Source organism: Pristis pectinata, chromosome X (genome assembly GCF_009764475.1).
Source record: "Pristis pectinata isolate sPriPec2 chromosome X, sPriPec2.1.pri, whole genome shotgun sequence".
Taxonomy (NCBI): Eukaryota; Metazoa; Chordata; class Chondrichthyes; order Rhinopristiformes; family Pristidae; genus Pristis; species Pristis pectinata.
The window spans coordinates 1,016,446-1,039,611 of NC_067450.1; the positions used below are offsets into that span (position 1 = coordinate 1,016,446).

The 23,166-nt window shown below is 40.2% G+C and overlaps 2 protein-coding genes and 1 non-coding gene across 9 annotated transcripts in view; 2 read left to right on the forward strand and 1 right to left on the reverse strand.

Moving 5' to 3' along the window:
• Positions 1 to 17,283, forward strand: part of rnf41 (ring finger protein 41) — a 35,162-nt gene extending 17,879 nt beyond the window's left edge. For 2 of the 6 annotated variants that reach the window (XM_052009412.1, XM_052009410.1), the window contains exons 2-6: positions 1,468 to 1,586; positions 4,479 to 4,750; positions 7,095 to 7,230; positions 10,375 to 10,478; positions 13,323 to 15,195. In XM_052009412.1, the coding sequence (XP_051865372.1) occupies positions 1,497 to 1,586; positions 4,479 to 4,750; positions 7,095 to 7,230; positions 10,375 to 10,478; positions 13,323 to 13,677 (957 nt within the window). In that variant the 5' untranslated portion in view covers positions 1,468 to 1,496 and the 3' untranslated portion in view covers positions 13,678 to 15,195. Of the gene's footprint in view, positions 1 to 690; positions 1,084 to 1,452; positions 1,587 to 4,478; positions 4,751 to 7,094; positions 7,231 to 10,374; positions 10,479 to 13,322 lie in introns of those variants that run through there. The other 4 variants (XM_052009411.1, XM_052009408.1, XM_052009409.1 and 1 more) reach the window with 4 other exon arrangements.
• A 4,732-nt stretch (positions 17,284 to 22,015) lies between these two features.
• trnas-cga (transfer RNA serine (anticodon CGA)) lies at positions 22,016 to 22,097 on the reverse strand. Its single transcript has one exon. It is a non-coding gene; the product is annotated as a tRNA-Ser (tRNA).
• Positions 22,098 to 22,768: 671 nt separating this feature from the next.
• timeless (timeless circadian clock) overlaps positions 22,769 to 23,166 on the forward strand; it is a 41,441-nt gene continuing 41,043 nt past the window's right edge. Inside the window, exon 1 of one of the 2 annotated variants that reach the window (XM_052009406.1) lies at positions 22,769 to 22,910. The gene's annotated coding sequence lies outside the window, so the exon portion shown is untranslated. The remainder of the gene's footprint in view (positions 22,911 to 23,166) is intronic. The other variant, XM_052009405.1, reaches the window with a different exon arrangement.

Below are 23,166 nucleotides of genomic sequence, written 5' to 3' on the forward strand. Positions count from 1 at the left end.
TGCGGTCATATTCATCTGTGGTGTTGAGCTAAATGGTGCTTTCTGTTCATTGTGTTCAAAGTCCCCAATTTATAGGCATTGGTTTCTCAAAAAAAAAAGTTTCATCTGGTGCTGGTTGATCAAAATTGCAGGAGTGTTTGCAGCTAATATAACAATTTTGTTTGTTTCCCACACAATATTGTATATTGATCTTAAATTAAGACCTTGCCTGGTGCTTCAAATGTAGGAACATCTGCTGGTATCCTCAATCTCTTTTTTTTAAATGTTTTAAGGGTATTGGTAGTCGTGACCAGGCTGCCTTGGCATTTTTCCAAATGCTACCCCTCCAAAAGTACAAAGCTCTTACTACAATATCAAGTACAGAGACTACAAGGCCTTTGATGTCGTACATCACAGTTGAGCGTGATCCTGTCCATACCATCTTATAAAGCTTTTGTTTCTCAAGGAGGAGAAATTCTGCTTGCTGTGTGCCAGATACCTATAGTTTGAATGTGTCAAATTTTATGGTTTAAGTTGTTTAAGTCTTGTTGACACAATTTATTTAAAAGAAAGCATTGTGCTCTATAAACTGGGTAAGCTGAGTGGTCTGGCGTGTTCCATTAATGCCTTTACAATGATTTTTCTGAGTAAGGCCAGAGAGGAGATGACGCATGGGGCATGTTTTCTCATTGTTTTTCTTTGTAACCCACGGGGAGGTGACGCCAGTGGAATTTGCCCTTTTGTTACTAACCTCCTTTAGTGTACAAAGATAAATCAGAAGGAAAGCTTTTTGTTGGAGAAGAGAATTGGAGAAATGAGGCTCTTGTAGCAATAGGACTGGGAAGGAATGTTTACTTCACCTAAATTCATCTCCAGTGTCTGGCTTGTTTCCAGCCCAGGACATATCCATTATTTTTAATGACATCATATCTTACCATTGTGCAGCTTGCTGCATAAAAGCAGCATCCTGCTGCCTTTTCTCTTTTGACCCTGTTCTAGTTAGGCAGATTAGCATGAAGACGTAGAGCTTTTAATGTGACTCTGAGTTTTGGTTTTGAAAGGAGCCTTGTATGCTAACAAAATTTCCAAGAGTCTTTGGAAATGGTAAGATGCAGTGCAAGTTTGAATTACTGGTTATTGGGAACCATAGCTGAGCTTCAGGGGAATGGAAGAGAAACAGAAGAGCAAAGAAGAGTCAAGGTGGTGTGGAAAAAGAACATAAGAGAACAAGCAAAGCTGGATGTGTTTGTGTCTGTAATTTGGAGTTAATAGTTTAAAAGATTTGGGTTAGGGGGCAATGTGGCAGATGAGTTTGAAGCTATTATTGGATGCAGTTAGTTCAACTTGATGTATAAATGTATCAAAAGTGAAGGTTTTAATGTGTTTCATGTACCTCTCATTGCAGTTTTTAAGTTTTATTTTTTTGTTAGTGCTCTGCAGTAAAACCTATTGCAAATAAGCAATGTCTTGCAGTTTTTCTTTCACCAGAAACTCCTGAGCTTGTTGCAGTATGAGCCATGGGGTATGATGTCAATCGGTTTCAGGGCGAGGTGGATGAAGATTTGATTTGTCCAATCTGTAGTGGGGTTTTGGAAGAACCTGTACAGGTGAGTAAACATGGCTATTTGCTGGGGTTGTGGTGGTGGAGTTGGTTGTGAAGAGGCCTCAAGTGGCCTGGGTGTCCAAAGATCTGGCATTAGCAAGCTATTCGGTTATGGAGAGCCTCACAACAGAGTCTGATCATGCTTGAGGTAGAAAATAATGCTCCACTGTGAATCTTGCACGTTAAATTTCAAGGCTGGAACACGCTGATAAAACAAATTGGACTGCTTGTATTTTTTTCTGACTTAATGCCTGTTTGGTGGGGGGATGGGATGGGGGGGGGCACGGGGGGAAGGTTGCTTGTGGAAGTTTGAGCTGTGAACAGAGGTGCTGTCCATCAAGCCTTTTGGCTGAGTGTGATCTATTGATGCAGAGTCTGAATGACTGCAGCTGTGCTGCGTCAGAAATCTGCATGGTCAGGAGATAGGGGATGCTTTCTGTGTTGCATAGCCACATAGGATCTCTTGGCTGAGCAGAGGAAGTTTTAAATAGAAATCGAGGGCTCTGCAATATTCAAGTGTGGGATGGGGAAAGCTGCCAAAAATCAATAGTTTTCCAGCTTCGGAAGAAGGAATAAGCAAGTTAACTTTTTAAAGCAGAGGTCCTCTGTTTAAAACTAGACCACGGATCCTTCTCTATGGTTTCTCCGTTGTGGCCATTACGTTGTCTAATGGATGGCAGTGTCGTCAAATGTTGCCTCGAGGGTATGTTGAATATAGTGGCAACCATGAAAAGTAATGGGGTTCCTTAAATGAGTGATTCAACGGATGGATGAGTCCTGTAAACTAAAAAATCTCTCTGGTTTGATCCCCTGGCAACATTACAGTTTGCCCCTAGAGAGGCAATGTAGGTCAGGATTATTTCTTCCAATCTCAAGCCCTTTAAATCTGTCGGCAGTAGGTTTTGTTGCATTGAATGGGTGGCCTGTGCTATTGCTCTCCTGTTGTCAAAAAAATCTGCTTAATAAGTGCTCCTTGTTGAGCCACACTAACGTTGGCTGCTTGTGCAAACTGTCAAGGTGATGGGAGACCCTGCGAGGCTTGGGTCTTTTGAATTGGGGACACAACTGGTCAAAAAGTGTACCAGATTTTATAGTCCAACATTCAACTTGACAATTTAAGTCCCAGGAATTTTTTTTTCCTTGTTTCCTGTCCCCATTTTCCCTTGTTTAGTAGAGCATGTTAATTGCATCCTCTCCATTAGCTGCTCACTGATCAAGTGTAGCTAAAAGAGGCAGTTTGAAGGATTTTCGTATGTATTTTAATATCAAGTTGATGTGAAGGCACTGAAATAAGCATTTGGCAGTGGGGAGCAATTTAGTGTGCTAAAACTCTTCTCCCATATTGTGAACTGGTACTGGGATGGTGGACATTACACTGGAGTTCCTGATTACTCCACAATTATTTAAAGAATGCTTTTGAAAGTATACTTGTGGAACAGTTGTGATGTCACCTCTCAGGTACATGCCATGAAGTGGCTTTTTATTAATGACAGGAATTTAATACAGTAACACTTGTGTTATTTGGATTCAAGAACTACAGGCGGGTTGGAATAAATTACTTAAGCTGGTCATAGTGATTTGCCATGAAAATAATTCTAATTAACTGCATTCTCTTAAAGCTGTACTTGTAATATAAAAGCATTAAAGTTTAGATATGATGTACTGACTGAAATGTGAGAACAACTAGCCATTCCTTGTAGAGAGGAAGCTTTATAATGTTTCTTTTTCTCTCCTCCCCCAACTCCCTCTTTCTTTTTTTCCCTTCTTTTTCCCCCCCCCCACCCCCAAACCAACTGACATCTTAATTAAAAATCATACTTGCTTTCAAGCTCTTCAGTTTGTTTATCCTAGCTTTCGATTTGCTCCTCTACATTTTCTAAACTGGTTGAGGGATGATAATCCTAGAATTTTATCTGGCTCAATGTTAGGTAAGCTTTTCTGAAATCAACTTCATGAAGGTGAGGAGTAAGCTGTTGGGCCTCGAGTTTTTCCTCTTTGGTCTTTTACAAGTTCCACTTTTCATAGCCGCACTGCACAGTCCTGTACAAATATAATTTTCAATGAGCAAATAGTACACATTATCCTCCAGTTTATTGATTTAATCCTAATAAAGAAACAATGCATTTGATGTCCTGCCTTTCAAAAGATTACAAGAGCAACTGAGGAACTCCTGGTACTTCGAGGCTGACTGCATCATTTAAAGTTGGCTGCTTGACAATGCTGCAGACTCTCTCCTTTTTTTTAAACCTTGAATTTGATTAAAGGAGCTTTCTCCTCTGCCTAATGTTATTTCCATACCGTGAGGAGAATTGTGTGGATGGCAGCACGAGTTGAATATCATCCAGAGGAACGGAGTTGACGACATAATATTGCTCTGTTTCTATTGAGAAATTTTAGTCCAGTTTTTTTTTGAATTTTTTTTCCTTAGCTTAGTTTGGTTTAATATATTGTTTATAATTATTGTTTTGGGGATTTTTTAATTTTATAATAAATCTTCTTTTATATTATATTCATTCACTAACAGATCGTTGGATCTACAGATTTTTTTATACTCTATTGTTCTTTATGATTATCCAAGTCATGATTGTTCTCCTGATCTTTTTGTATTACATGTATAAACATTGATATATTAATCTGTATTAATTTGAAAACTAATAAAAAGATTGAAAAAGAGAGTTGAATATCATCCGTACATTTTGATGTAGGTAACCTATACTTTTGGTCACATCCTGTAGGTTTACAGCAACACTTGTGGTAGCAGGTCTGTTTTATTGAATAGAGCCCAAATGCTTTCAAATTGGGACACCACAAATTAGATTTCCAAGTGATGTACGCTGGCATGTGTGATTCCTTCCCCTCTTGTTCACTTGCTGTTTTCTCTGCTTCCCTCCCCCAGGCTCCACACTGTGAGCATGCATTTTGCAATGCCTGTATCACCCAATGGTTCTCCCAACAGCAAACCTGCCCCGTGGATCGCAGCGTCGTTACTCTAGCCCACCTCCGACCTGTTCCCCGAATCATGCGGAACATGCTGTCCAAATTGCAGATCACGTGCGACAACGCCAGCTTCGGCTGCACGGCTGTGGTGCGGCTCGACCAGCTGACCTCCCACCTTAACGATTGTGAGCACAATCCGAAGCGACCTGTGACGTGTGAGCAGGGATGTGGGTGAGTCGCAGTTCTGAGTAAAATTTTAAATAGGTGGTGGATTCTGAGCTGTACAGACTGAGGAGGTGCCGGCTTCCATCTCTGGTTTGTGATGAGGTGCTCCTATTCACCGTCACCTTTGAGTTTGTTGGCTCGCACGTGAAGGATGGTTGCTTGTCTGCTTGAGACATAGCCCAGTCTTGAGGGTATCGTAAACAAGGTTATCCACTGTATCTTTGTTTCATGGTTAAACTTCCTTCTAATGTTAACTCCATCTGCAGGAGCTGCTAGCACTCTGATACACCTCCTAAATGGTGGTTCTTCACTTGTGAGCCTAGAAGACAATGAATGCTAGTTGGGTGCCTAACAACATCTAATCCCATGCTTGTTTGTGTCTCCAAGGACCATTAATGGAAATTGGGAGTATTTCCATTAATGACAAATAATGAACGTCTTTGTCTCCCTTTCCCTTTATCCACAATCATAATTCACTCCTCTTGGACTGGAATACTGTTCATGTGCCATGAACTATTCAAAGGGGGGTGGGGGGGGGGGGGGAGAAGAAACATTGAGAGGAAATTTCTAATGTAAATTCATGGTGTAATCCACTGCTGTTTTGTGTCAGTGGGCAATGCACGCTCTTCCTAGATAACAAGGTTCTGGGTTCAAGTCTCACTCCAGAGGCTGGGCGCAAATACAGCTATTGCAGTACTGAGGGAGCATAACATTTCACAAGTACTGTCTTTTGGAGATGTTAAATGGCAACCCTTTATGCTCTTGGATGGGTGCCAAGGATCCCATTTTGAAAAGGAACAAGGGAGACGTGCCCAGCCTCCAGGCTGATATTCACCCCTTAACTAGAACTTTTTAATTCAAAAAGGTCAATTATCACATTGCACAGGAAGCTCCCATAAACAGCACAAAATCTGTTTTTCCTGCACTAGAATACCTTTTGCACTATAAGAATACTTCATTGGCTGTCAAGTGTTCTTGAGATTGCTAAGGAAGTGCAACCTTTTGTGGGATGCATTCCCTTTTCAGTTTTTATCCATTGTTCTCCAGAAAGCCAGGTGATCAAATGTGGTGCTTGGTGAAATGCCTAGTGACGACGAGGTGGTCATCAAAGGGGCTGGGCAACCCTTGTCAACTGGCACTGATCTTCTGCACCCTACATTCATTAGCAGGGCAGGAAATCTATTGTCTCCTTGATGATACTTGGGAGTTTTGGAGCAAGTGCACCTTCAAAATAAAAGGTAACCAAGTTAAGATTCAGAGTGGAACTCTTAAAGTATTTTCAGAAGAAAGATGAGCCGGATCTGGTTTGGCCACATTGTGACTTGAAGGTGTCATGGGTGTTTTAATTTCCAAAACGCATTAAAGTCACAAAGCCATGTTGTTTGCACCTACAATATTGGATGGGATATAAATATTTAAATGAAATGCACTTCAGTTTGAAATTCACTCAAACAAATGCCAAACTGTACTTGTAGTTGAAACTGGGGCATGTATTAATGCTGTGGTTCTGAATTGAGAATGTGATAGCTATTCACCTGGGGGGGAAGGAACATGGACATTGTGGTTTAACCTAATTCCCATTTAAGAGCCTTAAATTATGGAGGGAAATATGCAATCAACAAGCTGCCAATCAAACAACGCATTCACACATCAACTGTGGGCTCATTTTGCCAATAAAGTGGCACAAAAGGAGGATTGAGAGCCAGGTATAAAACCCGTGGCCAACCTCCACCTTCAAATGTCAAGGCCACTGTCACTAACATTTTCTGGCACCCATTATTCTAGCCAAATAACTTCCTTTGAGGGCAAAAGAGAACTCGGGACCAATCAAAGGAAACAAATTCTGTAAACTTCTCTTCTATTGACCTATTTTCCTCATCCCAAATGATCAAAGTTAAGTTTCTGGGTATATATTGTGGTTGGTACTGTTTTGGTAGCAAAGTTCAATGCTCTTACTGTTAACCATCAACCAGTGGTGGCTTCTGAGATAGAAGGTCATGAGTTTGTCCAGGACTTTGGCCAATCTGCAGTGCAGAGCTGGGCTAACAGAAGTGCCACTTGCCTTTTCAAACAGAGATCCCATAGAATTCCTTTGTACTTTAAAATGATGCCAAGTTTCCAGCCCTGTAGTTATCATTGCATTACAAGTGCAAGAATGGACTGGTCATCGTCATATGCTGTGTGTGATAGCTTGCTGTGTGTAAATTGGCCACTGTTATCATTTACCATTTTAAATCTTGCACAATTGGAAATGTGTCCTACAGTTACTTGAAAGTTTGAACCCTGCAGTTCAGTCTTAAAATGAGCCTGTTTTGCTATTTTTACATGTTTTGCTTTCCCCACCTTTCAGATTAGAAATGCCCAAAGATGAGCTACCAAACCACAACTGTATCAAACATCTTCGCACTGTGGTGCTTCAGCAACAGGGGAAAATTGCAGAGCTGGAGAAGACTTCAGCAGAGCATAAACATCAGCTGGCAGAGCAGGTGGGTGCATGCTGTCATTTAGCTGACAAAAAACAAAATGGCTAAACTATCCCAAGGGCTTGTATTTTCCAAATTGTGGACCTTTTATACTGCACCTCAGTGACTGACCTCAATTACTGTGCAAATTACTTTCTCCTTTTCCCTTCCGCTTTTATTGTTCTGCTGCTCCCAGGATGGTTTTTCTGTATAAAGAGCACTACATCCCTCCTCTGAGATACAGTCGCCACCACTTAAAAGACCCATGTTCAAAATGGGCAATTGCTTATATCAGCCAAAACACACACATAAATGGCAAATACTTCCAATTTCACATTGTCTCCTAATGCTTTGTGGCATTAGGAGCTGTTTGGGCAGGAACAGCTGTGCTTGCTCACCTGTGGTATTGCACAAGTGACATTCATGTGACAAACTCGTGCATGCTTTTACCTGTATTTTTTCTTAATGCAGTTGTCTGAGCAACCCAAAATTTAGTACCCTAGTGGTTCTTCATTTGAAGATTACACAGTTTGGTGACTTATCTAATGGTGAGATTAAGGTCTATCGACTGGTTAAATTGCCCAGGTGTTGACCTGCAGCTCTGTGGTATTTGTGATAATCCCTCATTTACATTTAACAGTGGATGGAAGAACACTGGATCTGAGTAGACTCCTGTTTAAAGTTGCATTTACTCTGCAACATTGGCAGCACTTTGCATCAGTGCTGTAGGACAAACCCAGGCAGAGCACAATCTAACTTGAGCAAATCAGATCAAGTTCCCTCAGAGGAGGCATCACTGGGAATTCAACAAGAAACCTGTTCAAAAGAGTAATGTTATAGCCAGTGTGTTTTGCTCTCCGTACTAGAGTTATAAATGACCTGTGGAGTATTATAAGCAACAGGTGCTTTGCAGCATGGCAATCTCTTATGAGGGAGCTTTATGTGGCTTCTCGTTAGTGAGGGAGCCAAAACCATGTACGGTAAAGTACAGTGCACCAAATCTCAATAACCAGCTTCTGTCAAATTCCAATGACTCTCCTCCAGCACAAATAGAAAGAATCTTTCAATCTATATTGATTGGAACGCCTAAGCTTTTTCCTCCATGTGCTCTTGTAATGATTTTGCTCTGGGTTTTCAGTGAAGCCAACATTCTTGTAGCACTACTGTATTATGTAAACTATCATTTTAGGCAAAGTTTAGTTTAGTTTACATGAATGCATCTGCTATAACTGATAGTGACTGTATGTTCTAAATTGCCCCTTGAAGGCTTTTTTAATAAAAAGAGTAGCTCCCTTGTTTAACTCCACCTGATGAGACTGCAGGGTTGAATCATATTGCTTTGTATGGTACTCCATTATTCAGCCCTGGAAGGACTCGTATACAGACTCCAGCTGGGCTGGTGCTAAGGGACCTATGTTTTGCAGTGGAATTATTGAACTGGGGAAGGGTAACCATTCTTGATTGCTATCATCGAACTTTGATAAAACCAGTGCATGGAAATTGGGAGAAAGTCCTGATGTCAGTGCAGATTGATTTTTGGAATAAATTGCCATCTTTTAAAGGGCTGGGGAAATGTTGGGAGTGTGTGATCAATTAAACCATGTGTACTACGACAGCACTGTCCGCCAATGAGTTGGAGTAGGGTGGACCATATGAGTGGTATCGCAAACAAAGCCAATGTTTCCAGAAACCAGAGTCTACTTACACCATAAGATATAGGAGCAGAATTAGGCCATTTGGTCCATTGAGTCTGAGTCTGCTCTGCCATTCAGTCATGACTGACTTTTTTTTTTCAATCCCATTCTCCTGCCTTCTCCCTGTAACCCTTAACCCCAATCAAGAATCTATCAATCTCTGCCTTTAAATAAACCCAGTGACTTGGCCTCCACTGCCCTCTGTGGCAACAAAATCCACAGATTCACCACCCTCTGGCTGAAGAAATTCCTCCTCATCTCAGTTCTAAACAGATGTCCCTTTTATTCTGAGGCTCTGGACTCTCCCACTGATGGAAACATCCTCTCCACGTCCACTCTATCCAGGCCTTTCAGTATCCGGGAGGTTTCAATGAGATCCCCCTCATCCTTCTGAACTCCGTGTATAAGTCCAGAGATATCAAACGCTCCTCATACCTTAAGCCTTTCATTCCTGGGATCTTCTTGTGAACCTCCTCTGGAGCCTCTAGGGCCAGTGCACATTTCCTTAGATACAGGGCCCAAAATTGCTCACAATATTCCAAATGCAGTCTAACCAACACCTTCTAAAGCCTCAGCAGTATATGGTTGCTTTTATATTCCAGTCCTCTCGAAATGAATGCTACCACTGCCTTTGCTACTGACTCGACCTGCAAGTTAACCTTGAGGGAATGCTGATCCAGGACTCCCAAATCCCTTTATACCTCCTATTTCTGAATTCTCTCCCCATTTAGAAAATAGTCTACACTTTTTTTTCCTACAACAGTGCAAAACCCCACACTTTCCTCTGCCGTATTCCGTCTGCCACTGCTTTGACCACTCTCCCAACTAAAATTGAAAGAACAGAGGAAAGAACATCTGTCAGAAACTGTCAATAAAGGCAGGGTAATTTCTCTAGAAAAATTCAGTGAGTGGCACAGTTGGATGTAAATGGTTTTACCCAAATCTTGGTCGCTTCCATCAGTGTAGCCATCAGGCTCGATTGATGAAGGAATTGTTTAATGATCTCCACTAAGGCTGGAAGTATATGTAGCCATACTAAAATGATTAGTATCAGTTCACATTGAAGCAGACTGTAAAACAAAAAAAAGCAATCATCTGAGTGCTGTACACTTGATCTGGAAAGTGGCAAGAATGTAGAAGTCACTAACACTGGTTGAGAGAAATGATGTGCCTTTAAGGGGGGACCAGATAAACATGCAAGGGTGAAAGAAACGTAGAGTAGGAGGCTTGTGTGACGTATAAACATCAACAGAGACCAATTGGACTCATTTCCATATTAGTGATATATTTACATGGTTGTCTATGCCATAATAAAAAGTGTTTTAAGCCCATCCTCTTTGCTGAAAAGTACATCCAGTAAAGAAAATATTAAAATAAAAAAAGCTGGGATTCCCAGTGACTCCGTCAGCATCTGAAAATAGGCTATTGACTATCATTGACAAACTCTGTGTGTATGTGTTTCCTTGCTTTACAGAAACGAGACATTCAACTTTTGAAAGCGTACATGAGGGCTATCCGCAGTGCAAACCCAAACCTACAGAACTTGGAGGAAACCATTGAGTACAATGAGATCCTAGAGTACGTTTCAGTTCAGTTTCTTGTCCTTTTTCCTTGTGCCTTACACCATTTTATAACCAACTACTTCCCAATCTCTGCTGCTGGGGGCTCAGCCACTCTGAAATGTATGAGAAAGATGAGCCTTCAAATCAATTTCAAAAAGTATTTTGTTCTGTGAATAGGTGGTTGTTTTGTACTGAAGCTTTATCTTAATTTAAGGTAGTGAAACAGGGACTCCATTTAGATTCTGGCGTGGAGGATCAAAATGGAGATAATGGACTGTTGTAGTGCAACTACAATAATGTATAAAACAATCACCTAGATGGCCTAATAACTTGGTTGGCTCAGCCTTGTCTCCAACTCAAGTTTAAGTCCCACTACAGAAATGAGCTCAATCTAAGCTAACACTCCAGTGCTGCACAATTGGAGTTGCAATTTTTCAGGTGAGACAGAATCTGTCAGGTGGATGCAAGAGATCCCTTGATACTATTTTGAAGAACAGGGGACCTTGCCTTGCTCCACTTGCCAATATTGATCCCTTGATGCTTATCACCAAAACAGATTCTGGTCGTCATTGCATTGCATTTGTGAGATCTTGCTGTGCGCAAATTGGCTCCTCTGTCAGTGAATGCACTTTGGCTGTAAACTACTTCGGGTCATCCCAAGGTTCTATAAGGCGCTATAAAAATGCAATTTCCCAAGACGTGAGCATAAGGTCTGGGCAGACGATTAATGCAGTACTGAAGCAGGGCTGTCAGAGGTGCAATCTTCTGGAAGAGGTATTAAATAGAGTCCCTACCTGCCTCTCCCAGGAGGAGGTAGAAGGTACTATAGCTGTATTTGGAGCAGGGGATTTCTTCCTGGTGGTCAAGCCCAATATTTACCCTGTGACTGACATTATTTGTTCATTCTCACGTGCCATTTGTGGGAATTGTCTGTGTACAATAGACTCCTGTGTTTCCTCCATCACAACAGTGGCTGCAGTTCTTAAAAATAAGTACAATTGACTGTACAATGCCTTGGGATGTCCTGGGGTCATAAAGGTGCTATATAAATGCACGGTCTCTTCAATGTCTGATTTTGAAATTTGACCACTTTAGAATTTTCTTCTATGAATCTTTTTTTTATGCCTGTGGCTATGAAGGTGGATGTACATGAATGAAATGATCTGGGTGCTTTTCCGCTTGTATTTAAAAGTTAAACTGCCTTTTTAAGTATGTGAAGGGCATCAGAACTGCAATTCTCTCTGAAGCCTGACTGGTCTCTTAATGGCTCCAAAAGATTACCAGAGTAAATTCAGTGCCAAGTTATTTTAGAACTCCCTATGTTGCCCTATAATTTATTATCAAAAATAACACTGTTTTAGAATGCAGAATATTTTTGTTACCAAGGCCATTCTTTGTCACCTAAAGTAGGCAGCTCCTTGGCTTCAGTTTAGTGAGTTCAGCAAGGTGAGTGAGGAATTAGTTGCTCAACCTAAGTGCGTATTTTAGGTGGTGGTTAAACTAAGAGTGCTAATCCAAGAAGATTTATTAAAAAGGAACAAACCAGAATAACAAATTGAAATTTAAGTGTTAAAATTCCTGATTTATCCAGGATTTGGTTGGGGGGAGAGGCAAGAGATGAGATGTTTGGGAGAGAGTGGTGGGGTACAGAACATAATGCTCAGATTTTTTTTTAGGTGATCTGGAAGCAGATTATCTGCTCTGGACAAGCACCATCAGTAATGAAAAGCATGTATCTGGTGCCCACTTTCAGTTGAGATGTTAAACAGAGGCCTCATCTAATCTCGGCTTTGTCAGAATAGTGCCATGGAATCTTTTAGTGTTGTTCCCCAGTGTTCTGCCCAAAATTTACTTACCTCCCACATCTTCAAAATGCCTTCACTTGTACTGATAGTGAGCTTGTTCCCCTTTAGACCAGTGACGGTTAAGAAGAGATTGGGTGAGTGCTCAAAATAATGGAGGGTTATGACATCACAAATGAGTTTCCTTTAGTGACAATGTTGAGAATGGGAGGGTACCGATTCAGTGATTGGCAAAAGAGCCAAAAGGAGCTGTGGAAGAATGTTTTCGCAGCTGAGTAATCGTGAACTGTAATTCACTGTTTGAAGGGGTGGTGGAAGCCGATTCAATTGTAGCTTTGAAAAGGAATTGGGTGAGTACTGGGGAGGGAAAATTTGCAGTGCTGTGGGAATAGGGCTAACTGGTGCGCTCTTGCTGAGCGGGCCAAATGGTGGCAGCCAGTGTTGTAATGATTCAGTGAATCTTTTATAAAGAAATGTCATTGAGTAATTTTACCACCATCTCTGCGCAAATTGGCAGCTGCATTTCTTCCATTGCAACAGTGACTTTGCCTTCAAAAAGTGCTTCATTGGCTATAGAAGTTATGAATGGCGCTATATAAACAAGTTTTGTTCTTTCTCTCTCTTTCACGTTCTCTTATTAGAATGCTCTGCTTCATTTTTAAAAAAAAAGCCACTAGGAATATTTTTAAGGTTCATGCAGTCACCTGACTTCACAAAAATATGTACCTTTTGCCCAAACAGTTCAAAACACTTAAAACCTATACAATAGATTTCTTTTCTGCATACCTAATGATCAAGGAAAGTCCATGCTGAATGCCAGTAATTTGATGGTCATGGTCTTTCTAGTCCATGATTTGTCACTCCAACTTGTTTACCTCCCAGGCATTATTTAAAGGACCTTTTTGTATGCAGCCCTCCTACCTGGGTGAGGATGTGAAGGTGCAAGGAGGAAAGGAAACTTGTCTGCTGTTTGTCTGACTTGCGGGGCTTTAGTTGATTTATGACTTTGTTTGCTTGTTTTGTTAAATAAAACGTGAATGGTATCTTCTGTGTTGTAGGTGGGTCAATTCATTGCAACCTGCTAGAGTTACCCGATGGGGTGGGATGATCTCCACCCCTGATGCAGTTCTGCAAGCAGTCATTAAGCGGTCTCTCATTGACAGCGGGTGCCCAATGTCCATAGTCAATGACCTCATCGAAAATGCACACGAGAGGAACTGGCCTCAGGGTCTGGCCACACTAGAGACTCGCCAAATGAACCGCAGGTTCTACGAGAACTATGTAGCTAAACGAATCCCAGGGAAGCAAGCTGTAGTGGTGATGGCATGCGAGAACCAACACATGGGAGAGGACATGATCATGGAGCCTGGTCTGGTAATGATCTTTGCTCACGGAGTGGAGGAAATCTTTTAAAGCAAATCGTATTCCCTTCTGAGTTGAAGTTCATAATATGAGAAGGAAGCAAGACTTTGCCTTGCCCTCTAGAATATCTTCGGTGTGCAGACTTGGACACGAACAAAGGCTTAATGCCAAATTGCATTATGGATTGTTTGACCACCACCTTTGCAACTCCAAAACTAGCTTAAAGAATGAGTTTACAGCTCACAGAACCTCAGTCCCAACCTTTTGTATTTATTCATCCAAGGTTAAAAGCAGGAAGTACAATTCTGATGCCCATTCCAGATGCCACATAAGAGAACTAACATTTGTGGTGCCTGCAGTGGTTTGTGTTATGCTCTAATGCTCTATTTAATATCTCTTTGGTATTTTTCCCCTTTTTGTTTTGAGCAGAAAATGGTAATGGACAATATTTTTATTGTGGTAGATGCTGGTTAACACTGGTTGAGTGAACAATGCAATTTTTTTCTATGATCAACTTTGAGGGGTAAATACTTTGAGGTTTCTGTAAGAGCAGAGCTCATAGGCAAACTATAGATATATTGTATGCACTACTGGCTTAATATCTACTAAAGCAATGTTAAAGGCTGATTTGCTGCAATGTGTTTATATTCGGGCATGATAAAATATTTAAAAAAAAAAACTTAAGCAAAACCCAAGAGACAACATGTAGAGTGATCTTTAGTACCTGAAACCAACTCAATCACGTGATGTGTGATTTCTTGAATTCACAAGGCAGGGGCAGAGAGATGTGGAGATTCACACTACAGGGCAAGCCAGTTGCAGCTCCTTTTTAGTTCTATGTTGAAACTCTGCCAACATTTAATCACTTTAACCTAAATCCTACTTTTCTGGATTTGCCTTAAATTAAACTGAAGTCAAATGATATCTAAATGGAGTCCTGTGCAAGAATGGCCAAAATTGGAGTGAAGTGCATTCCGTGAGTAGGAACAAAAAAGGATGAGTGTTCACACTTTTAAAATCCCACAAGTATTTTGCTTGTAACTAGAAAGCCATCTCAATTGAGACGTTATGTACAAATACCTGATTAAGTGAGCCTACGTGTGATGCTCTATATCCATGTAAACTGCATAATTTACCCAGCTGCTTTATCACATGGGTAGGAATTGCGTGTATGATTGCAGGACTCCAAGCCGGAATGAAGGCTGAGCTAGTATAGGATTCCAAAAATATATATGACTGAAGATGGCTTTGAAAGCTTGAATTTGTTTTTTTTAATGTGTACATCAAATACTATATTCACTTGACTTGGCTTCAGTGCAACTGACTGAGCTAGGTACCAGTACACTGGTAACTGTACCTAAAACAGGGACTTGTTTAACAGTGACTTCAGAAGGGGTTGTTATTTTGATTCAAAGCAGCTAAGAGTGAGCAGAGCCACTGTCAGTGGCAACAGGTCTCAAATGTAAGTGCTTTTGAATTGACATTGGGGTGGGGGACGTGCAGAAGAAAAAGGCTGCTGTGAACCAATAAACTAGCTTAGAATTTGTGTATAACTTTTTTAAAAATAAAATCTTGGCCATTTGTTTTATCCGCAGATTGGATTGAGGGAGTGATGCACAAACTCTCTCATAGTTTTCCAGCTGAACCATACAAGTGTGGAACACTTTTTAGCTTCTGTTAGGACTCGGAGATAAGTCTGTGGTATTGATTCTCTTTTAGGTAGATTTTAGATTTCTGGATCTGAACTAATCTTCATCCAAAGCCCCTTGTGTCCCTTTCAGGACAGATCTATTGCGTGTCTGAATGTATATCATTTTTGCGCATCGTGCATATAAGATGTTACCATTTGTTCCAAGAGGGTGTGAAAATTAGGTGGCTTAAGTTTCTTGAGGAATTTAAATACTTTGTGCTTATAAGAGAATGAAAGGAAAACCTTTGATTCTATTCTTCGTGGTTGCACCTGAGGAATTTGTAACTTCTGTTGAAGGACCTACCACTGTCGCCATGGACTCCACTGAGACCTGGCATGAATAAACACTCGGCTTTCAGAAATCTTTTTGAACTTTTTAAACAAAAAAAACTAAGCCTCAGATTTTTTTTTGTCTGATTTGTGGTTTTAATCAGCAGAGAAATACTCCATCCTACAAAATTTTGGACAGCTTAAAAACACAGGCCTGGACACCAAAGTTGCAGTAAGTAGTAGTTCCAGCTTCTGACGTTCCCTTATTCTTGACTAATCCTACTGTCCTTGGATCCTGTCTCTATAAGTAATTTCTGCCCCCCCCCCCCCCCCAACCTTGGTACTTTAGTGCATGTAAGAATTGTATGACTCTTAATATTTGAAAGCTTTGCACCCTGGGTCTGGTGTCACATGACCAGTTTTGGATGCTTCAGTCCAGTGCTCAGGGCTATTGTAGCTCACCTGTGGGAAATGGGGGGGGGGGGGGGGGGGGAAACCAAACCTTCCAGTCTGGCTTGGTTAGTCTTGGGCAGAAAGTTGGCACCTAGAAATATTTCCTTTTATCTCTCTTCTGTACATCCCCTTTGCCTAGAATTATAGTATTTGCTTAAGGGTTTGTGCTTTTACAATCAAGGGCCTTTGAATAAAATCTATCCTAAAGGTTACCTACAGCAAATTATGGTAGTGTGAATTGCTGTAAGCAAGCTTCTGTGCTGAGGACTCTGTTATGATGAATGTGGGGCATTTTGCATTCCTAGTACTGCAGCACTTGAGAATATGCTTGCCTCTCTCATCCCTCTAGAAGTTAGAGTACCAAATTACCATTCTGCACTTGGTTTACAGTGGGCTTTTTTTTGATTTGAGTGCATTCCAGCGATTTTTGACATCACTTCTGATGGGTTTGTACTTGTCAGTGTGGGTTACTGCTAGAAAGTAGTTGGGAGCAAAAAGCATAATGTCTTTTACTCCACCACAACAGGAGGATTCTGGGGCCAATTGTACCTCTAACTGCTGCCCCACCTATGATTTGGCAAATTCTGTTCAGAACAGGATTCGAACTCCTTGGTCACATTATGTGCCTAGGTTATGCCAAGTGGGCGAGGGCCACCTTCTAGTCAGCCTCTTGGACCTATCTAATTGTCTTTTATTCATGTGTTCAAATCATTCATTTAAAAATATCAGTATATTTCATTATTTGGTTACATGGGAGTAAATTCCTCAAACCACACTTGAAACTTACTATCAAAACCAAATTTTAGCAAAGTAATTAGATGTGATGCAAAAGTAAAATTCGGCCATTCCATTAGTCTTAAAGGCTGTATGGTGCTGTTTATGCAGTAGTTGATTTAAATAGTTATCTATTAGATAAATGGTATTAGAAACTGTTTCCTTGCAGTAAAAAAATAAAATGAGCAATCCTGTATGAAGTGTTACTTTTTTTGTGTTGCTCTGGAAAACAATTCAATGCTTTGTTTTAATTTTATAAAAATGTGTATTGTCTGTGTGTATGCGCCTTTTTAAAGTGGACCTCTTGAGTACACCAGTTATTTTGTGACTTGGAGAAGTGTTTGAAGTCCAGAATTGTCACCTGTAGCTGATTTAGTTGTGTTGTATTTTGAAAAGCTGTGGCACTTGGTATTAATGAACAAAACACTTTTTTATATAAATTATCTGGAAATAAAACTCCATAGTATGCACTTGGGTGTTTTTACGTCTGTCTTTGTTTTCCACCTTGCATCATACATGTGCCGCTTAAGCTGCCTGTCAATCTTCAGCTTTCTGTGGGCTTGAAGCCAGGTCCAATTAACAACAAAAAGACCAGCTAGTTTACAGTGTGTTTGTGCAAAAATGTTGATTTTTTTTTAATGCAAAATGTTTAAGGATACAAATGGTGCAGAACTTTATGCGATTTCATTTGCATTTCCCCAAATAATGGATCTACATGTAAAATTCTTTGCGCAAGAATGGGGGAAATGTTGATTATTTGTCATATCAATCGTTAAGATCAAAGAGCTTGGATTTTACGCTCCATGGTTTAGTGTCCACTCAATTACATGCTGTGGTTTAATGTATTTTGATGCAGTGTAGCCAAAATCAGTACAACCAGCGCAAAAGTACACAACTCTGAACGCAAACTGCTGTTGCTGCAACTTGTTTTCAATCTGTTTCGCTCTGGGTTTTTAAAAAAAAATATCGTGCAAGAAGCACACCTTGCCTACCAGCCTATTGTCTTCAGAGTAAGTTAGTCACCACTGCTGATTAATTGTGGACATTCAAGGTAGCTCTCAGCTGGGTCTCTTAGGTGCAATGTGCTTTTATTTAAAGTTGTGTTCCAATACTATTGACAATGCTGCAAGTCCAACGTCCAATTTATTCATTGACAACAAAGTCAATGTGCACAAAACAATTCACAAGTGGAGAAAAAACAGCACTAAATTTTTCACACTAGAAGAAAAGTAATTTTTTTTCCCCAAAGAAATAGTGGAGGATTGTTACCATTTCTTGCTATCGGGGAACAACCCAATTTTAAACAGCAATGTTGAATTGATTCTTCAAGAGAAAAACTTTTGTGATGCATATTTCAGCTGAATTGAAACAGCTTATTTAAATATAAACTAAATGTGTGTTTATTTTTAAAGCAAACCCCTTAAAGTGACATTTTGATTCATTGCCCAGTTGTGCTAGGCTTTGCAGATTTGGTGATGTACAAATGATTTTGGGTAAGAGCTTACCGGAGCAGGGATGGGGAGAGTGTGGGGGAAATGCTTTTCAAACCTCTTGTAATTTTGGCAATAATTTAAGCTGCAAAATGAAAGATTGAACACGCAAGCCGAAGTCTTGAGCAAACTGGCCTAGTCAAGTGAAATATCCAGTCGTGGCTCAGTAAAGGGGGGAATGTGGGTTGGAGTTCTGAGAATAGCTACAAGTTACTAGAAGATGGAAATGAAGAACCTACAATCTTGGTATTGACTTTAACTACATCCTTGCCAACCTTCCCCACCACTTTGAAGTAGGATTCCTTGTGTATCAATTTTTCTCCAGTGCCTACCAATTAAACTTGGTGCCAAGCAGCAGACTAAGAGGTGGAGAAACTCCACTGAGGTATGGCTATTGTTACAAATTGGTTTGGAAGGCTAATAATGGAAGATTCTATCTTTTTAAAAGGAAATTTTAGATGAACTTTCAAGTCTGGGAAATTGGCACAGAAGGATGCCATGTGACATTGGCTTCTATAGATGTGTTAAGGTGGCTCCCTTACAGGAGAAATTATAGTGGGAGATAAGGAAACAACAGAAATTAAAACCTATTTGTCCACTGAAGATGCAGGAAACCTCTTGGAAATGGTGGAGGGCTACAGGTCCGGAGTAAGTGAAAAGGAAACTAGTATTAGATTTTTTTAAAAAAAAAATTACCATTTGAAATTAATGGGATTGAAAGGTGACCAAATCCCCAGGACCCAATGCTTTGCAGCCAAGGATCTTGAAGGAGGTGGCTATTGGCAATAGTGGATGCATTGGTTGTCACCTCACAAAATTCTACATGTTGGAGAATGGTTCACACTGTATGATAGAAAATATAACTGTAATATTTAAGAGGAGGGAGAGAGAGAAAATGAGGAATTACAGACCAGTTGGCCTGACATCAGTAGATGAGCTATTGCTGGAATCTATTATTAAGGAAGCGGTGACAGGCCATTTGGAAAACAATGATTGGACAGAGTCAACATAGATTTATGAAAGGAAATAATGTTTGACAAATCTGTTAAGAATGTTTGAGGTTGTAACTAGCAAAGTAATGAAGGATGAACTAGTTGACGAGTATTTGGCCTTTTGGAATGCTTTTAATAAGGTGTCACACAAGATCATTGGGGGGAAAATTGCAGGGTGTGACATTGGAAGTAATATACTGGTGTGGACTGAATACGGAGTAGGAGTAAATAGGTCGTTTTTTTGGATTTGGAGGATGTAACTAGTGGGCTGCTGCAGGGATTGCTGTTCATAATCTATCAGTAATTTGGATGAGGGCATCAAATGTAACATATCCAAGTTTACTGATGATACAAAGTTCAATGGCAGTATGGACTATGAGGAGGATACAGAGAGGCTTTGGGGAGATAGACAAACTAAGTGAATGGGAAAGGACATGGCAAATGTAAGGTCATCCACTTTGGAAAAGAAAATTTAGAAAGATGGGGTGTTTTCTAAATGAGAGATTTAAAATGTGTTGGTTTTCAGATGGACCTGGGTGTCCTTGTACACAAAATACCATAAGTTGACTTGCAGGCACAGTAAGAGATTAGGAAGACAAATGGTATGTTGCCCTTTTGCAAGAGCATTTGAGTACAAGAATAGAGATGCATTTCTTCAATTATCCAGGCCATAACAATGTAAGAGATTTAGAATGGAAAGCAAAAGAATGCATGAGGGTTTGTGACTAAAGCAGAAATGAGATGAATGTTCAAGGTTAGATGTATCTAGGAAAGAAGTTTGAAGGTGTATGGAGAGAGGGCAATACAAATATGGTTAGCACATGGGTTAATATTGGCTTAAACTAGTTAGGTTGATCAACTCATTTTTGTGTAAAACTTCTGAGTATTTCTACATAAATGGCGGAAAAAATAAAATTTAAAGTAGTTTGGCAATTCTTCCTGTTGAGATGGCTTGTTCTTTGGATGCTTTTCAATTTTGTGGCGATGATATCACGTTCTATCTACAAGAACTATTCACCCCAGGGAATTTGTTGTGGTATGTGCTGAAACAAGCAAAGTATTGTATTTTATGCTGGAATTAAACTTAAGGAATATAATGTTAAAATCACCCTTTCCAATCATAAAATATGATTTCAGAAGATAGAGGTTAATGTTGGAGTCCAAACTTTAGTGGTAATTTATGGAATACACTTAAACTATAAAGGCTTAACAAAAGTAAGAAGTATTGATTTTTATCAGCTGTTAAAATTTTTAGCAGCATAAAAACTGAAAAGTAAAAAATGCAAATACTGTAAGTTTGAAATAAGAACAGAAAATACTGAGCTCATAATATGATTGAATAACTTTTAACTCCTCTTGCTTGGTCCATATTAAAAGTGTAGCTATGGGAACTTGCACGGTCCCAAGCAACATCTGTATCTGTGTGGAACAGTGCCTGTTTTTTCAGTCCTACCCAAACCCCCTGCCTTATCCCCTTTTCTGGTTTGTTGATAACTGCAAGGGTGCTGTTTACTGCAATTGTACAGAACTTGAAGAATTCATTCACTTTTCTGCCAATTTTTACTCTCCTCTCACTTTAACATGGTCCACATCTGACTTTGCCCTATCTTGGGGAAGAGGGAAGCAACCAATGTCCACTGCAAACCCACAGCTATCTTGACAACACCTCCTTCCACTGCCCTTTTACTTTACCCCTTCCCAACAGCCAGAGACCAAATTAGTCCTTCCAGGTGGAGCAGTGGTTCACTTGCAATTTTATTTGGTGTGTATAATCTCATCTACAGCAGAGAAACCAAATGCAGATTAGATGATTGTGGAGCATCCCCGTTCAGGCTGCAAGGGTAATCATGAGTTTCCAGTTGACTCTCCATCTGCTCCCACTCTGATCTTTCTATATTTTGACCTACACTGTTCCAACAAAGCCCAATGTAAGCTCAAGAAGCAGCACCTTGTATTCCATCTGGGCATATTGCAGCCCTCTTCATCTGAGATTGCATTCAACAATTTCAAATAAAATAACTAGCTAGTTCTGGTGTAAGACTATTCAGTGACTCAACTTTTCCCTCTCCACAGATGCTATCAGTTTCAGTGAATATTTTCAGCATTCTCGTTTATTGATGATATCCAGCAGTGGCTGGCTTCTACATCTCTCAGTTCCAGCATTTTGTTTTTCCTTTTCTGCCCTCATTCATGTTTCTCCATTTATACTCCTCCAGCCACATCAGCTACAAGTTGCATTCATTTCCCACACCTCAAAGGCCACCAAAAGCAATTGTCACTTGGGATAATACTGGTCTTAATCCCTCTCCTACTCCCCAACTTCAGATTGTTTTGTTAAAAAGAATTAATGAAACAATAAACACGGAAGAAGTCTGTATTCATAGCTGGTATGTCAGCATCTGTGGAGAAAGCAGAGCAGATAACATTCAGAATTGAAACTCACTGTTCAAGCATTATTAACTAAAGATTTTTTTGTCTATAGAATAAACGAGAGTTCTGGTCTCTTGTAAACAGACGTTTTGATATTTAATCGATGAACCTTTTAGAATCGTTTTATTGATAACGCTGTACACATTCAAGCTGTTTTACAACGTGAACATTAAACCGGTGCTGAACACTGTATGACGTATTATAAAGTTATGTGTTTAATCTGCGAATAAGAGTAAAATGTGAACAAAACGTTAATTGTGGCAGTTTATGTTTAAACGAAAAGAACGCGTCGTCACGAACAGGATTCGAACCTGTGCGGGGAGTCCCCATTGGATTTCGAGTCCAACGCCTTAACCACTCGGCCACCGTGACTGATATGGAGAAATTGCCGAGATATAATAATATAGAAGCCAAAGTGCAAGTATGAATTTGGGGTAAAAATCCTAATAAAACTCATTTACTGGAGAAGGAAGCAGAACTGGGGAGAATTCAACGAGTGCAAGCTGTTACCGGAAACAACGTGCAAAAAATTTTAATGGTGACAATTTCAAACAAACGAAGCTGCTATAAAATTGTGTATTTCTTTCTGATGAAGGCGCCGCCTGGCTTTTCTCTTTCAAACCCCAACGAGGACGCATCAATCCTGCTGCAGTCGAAACCGGGGCTGAGTGCGTTCAGTCGGCCGAGGCCGCTTCTCGGGGTTAAAGGTCACTCATCGTCCCAACAAAATATAAACCGCGACACGACATTTCACAATACGCGATAAATGATAAACGGTCTGAGGAAAATATTAATTATTCCTTCATCAAAATGATCTTGTGGTGTTGCTAGATTAGCGCGCCGCTGGACTGTTTTAATCCCCCACGAGTGGGGTGACCCAATTACTTTATGCATCTTCTGCATTAGTTTGCAACGTCGTTCTGTAAATTGGTTGGAAACGGATATTGTTTGATGTATCCGATTATAGAATTTTCTTTGTTCAATTGATCCTTTTTTTGTGCGTGTGTGTTTTAATTATCTGCTAGGTTCACCGCCCCCCCCCCCTCCCGAACACATTCAGTGGCCCGGGAGTTGGCGGGAGTTTGGTCGCTCGCCGACAGTTTCGCGGCATGTTCGATTTTTGCTAAAAAAAATTGATGCAACGTTTTATTTAAAGATACTTGAGACCAACTTGTAATATATCGGGTGAGTTTAGTTTCCTTACCTTTCTTTAAACCGCTCGCTTAGTTTTCCTCATGAGGCGGCTTTGAACTTTTTCAAACAGCATCGTCCGAGCTGCAAACATTTCAGAAAGATGTGTATTTGGGTTAAAAGTTAATTAGACGACTTTTTCGCTCTGTTCTTAATTCCAGCTACTCTTATTTTGTCAACAAATTCCTATGATAGTAATACTTCGCTAAAATCTATGATTAACACTATAAAGTGACTCGCAACAACATTA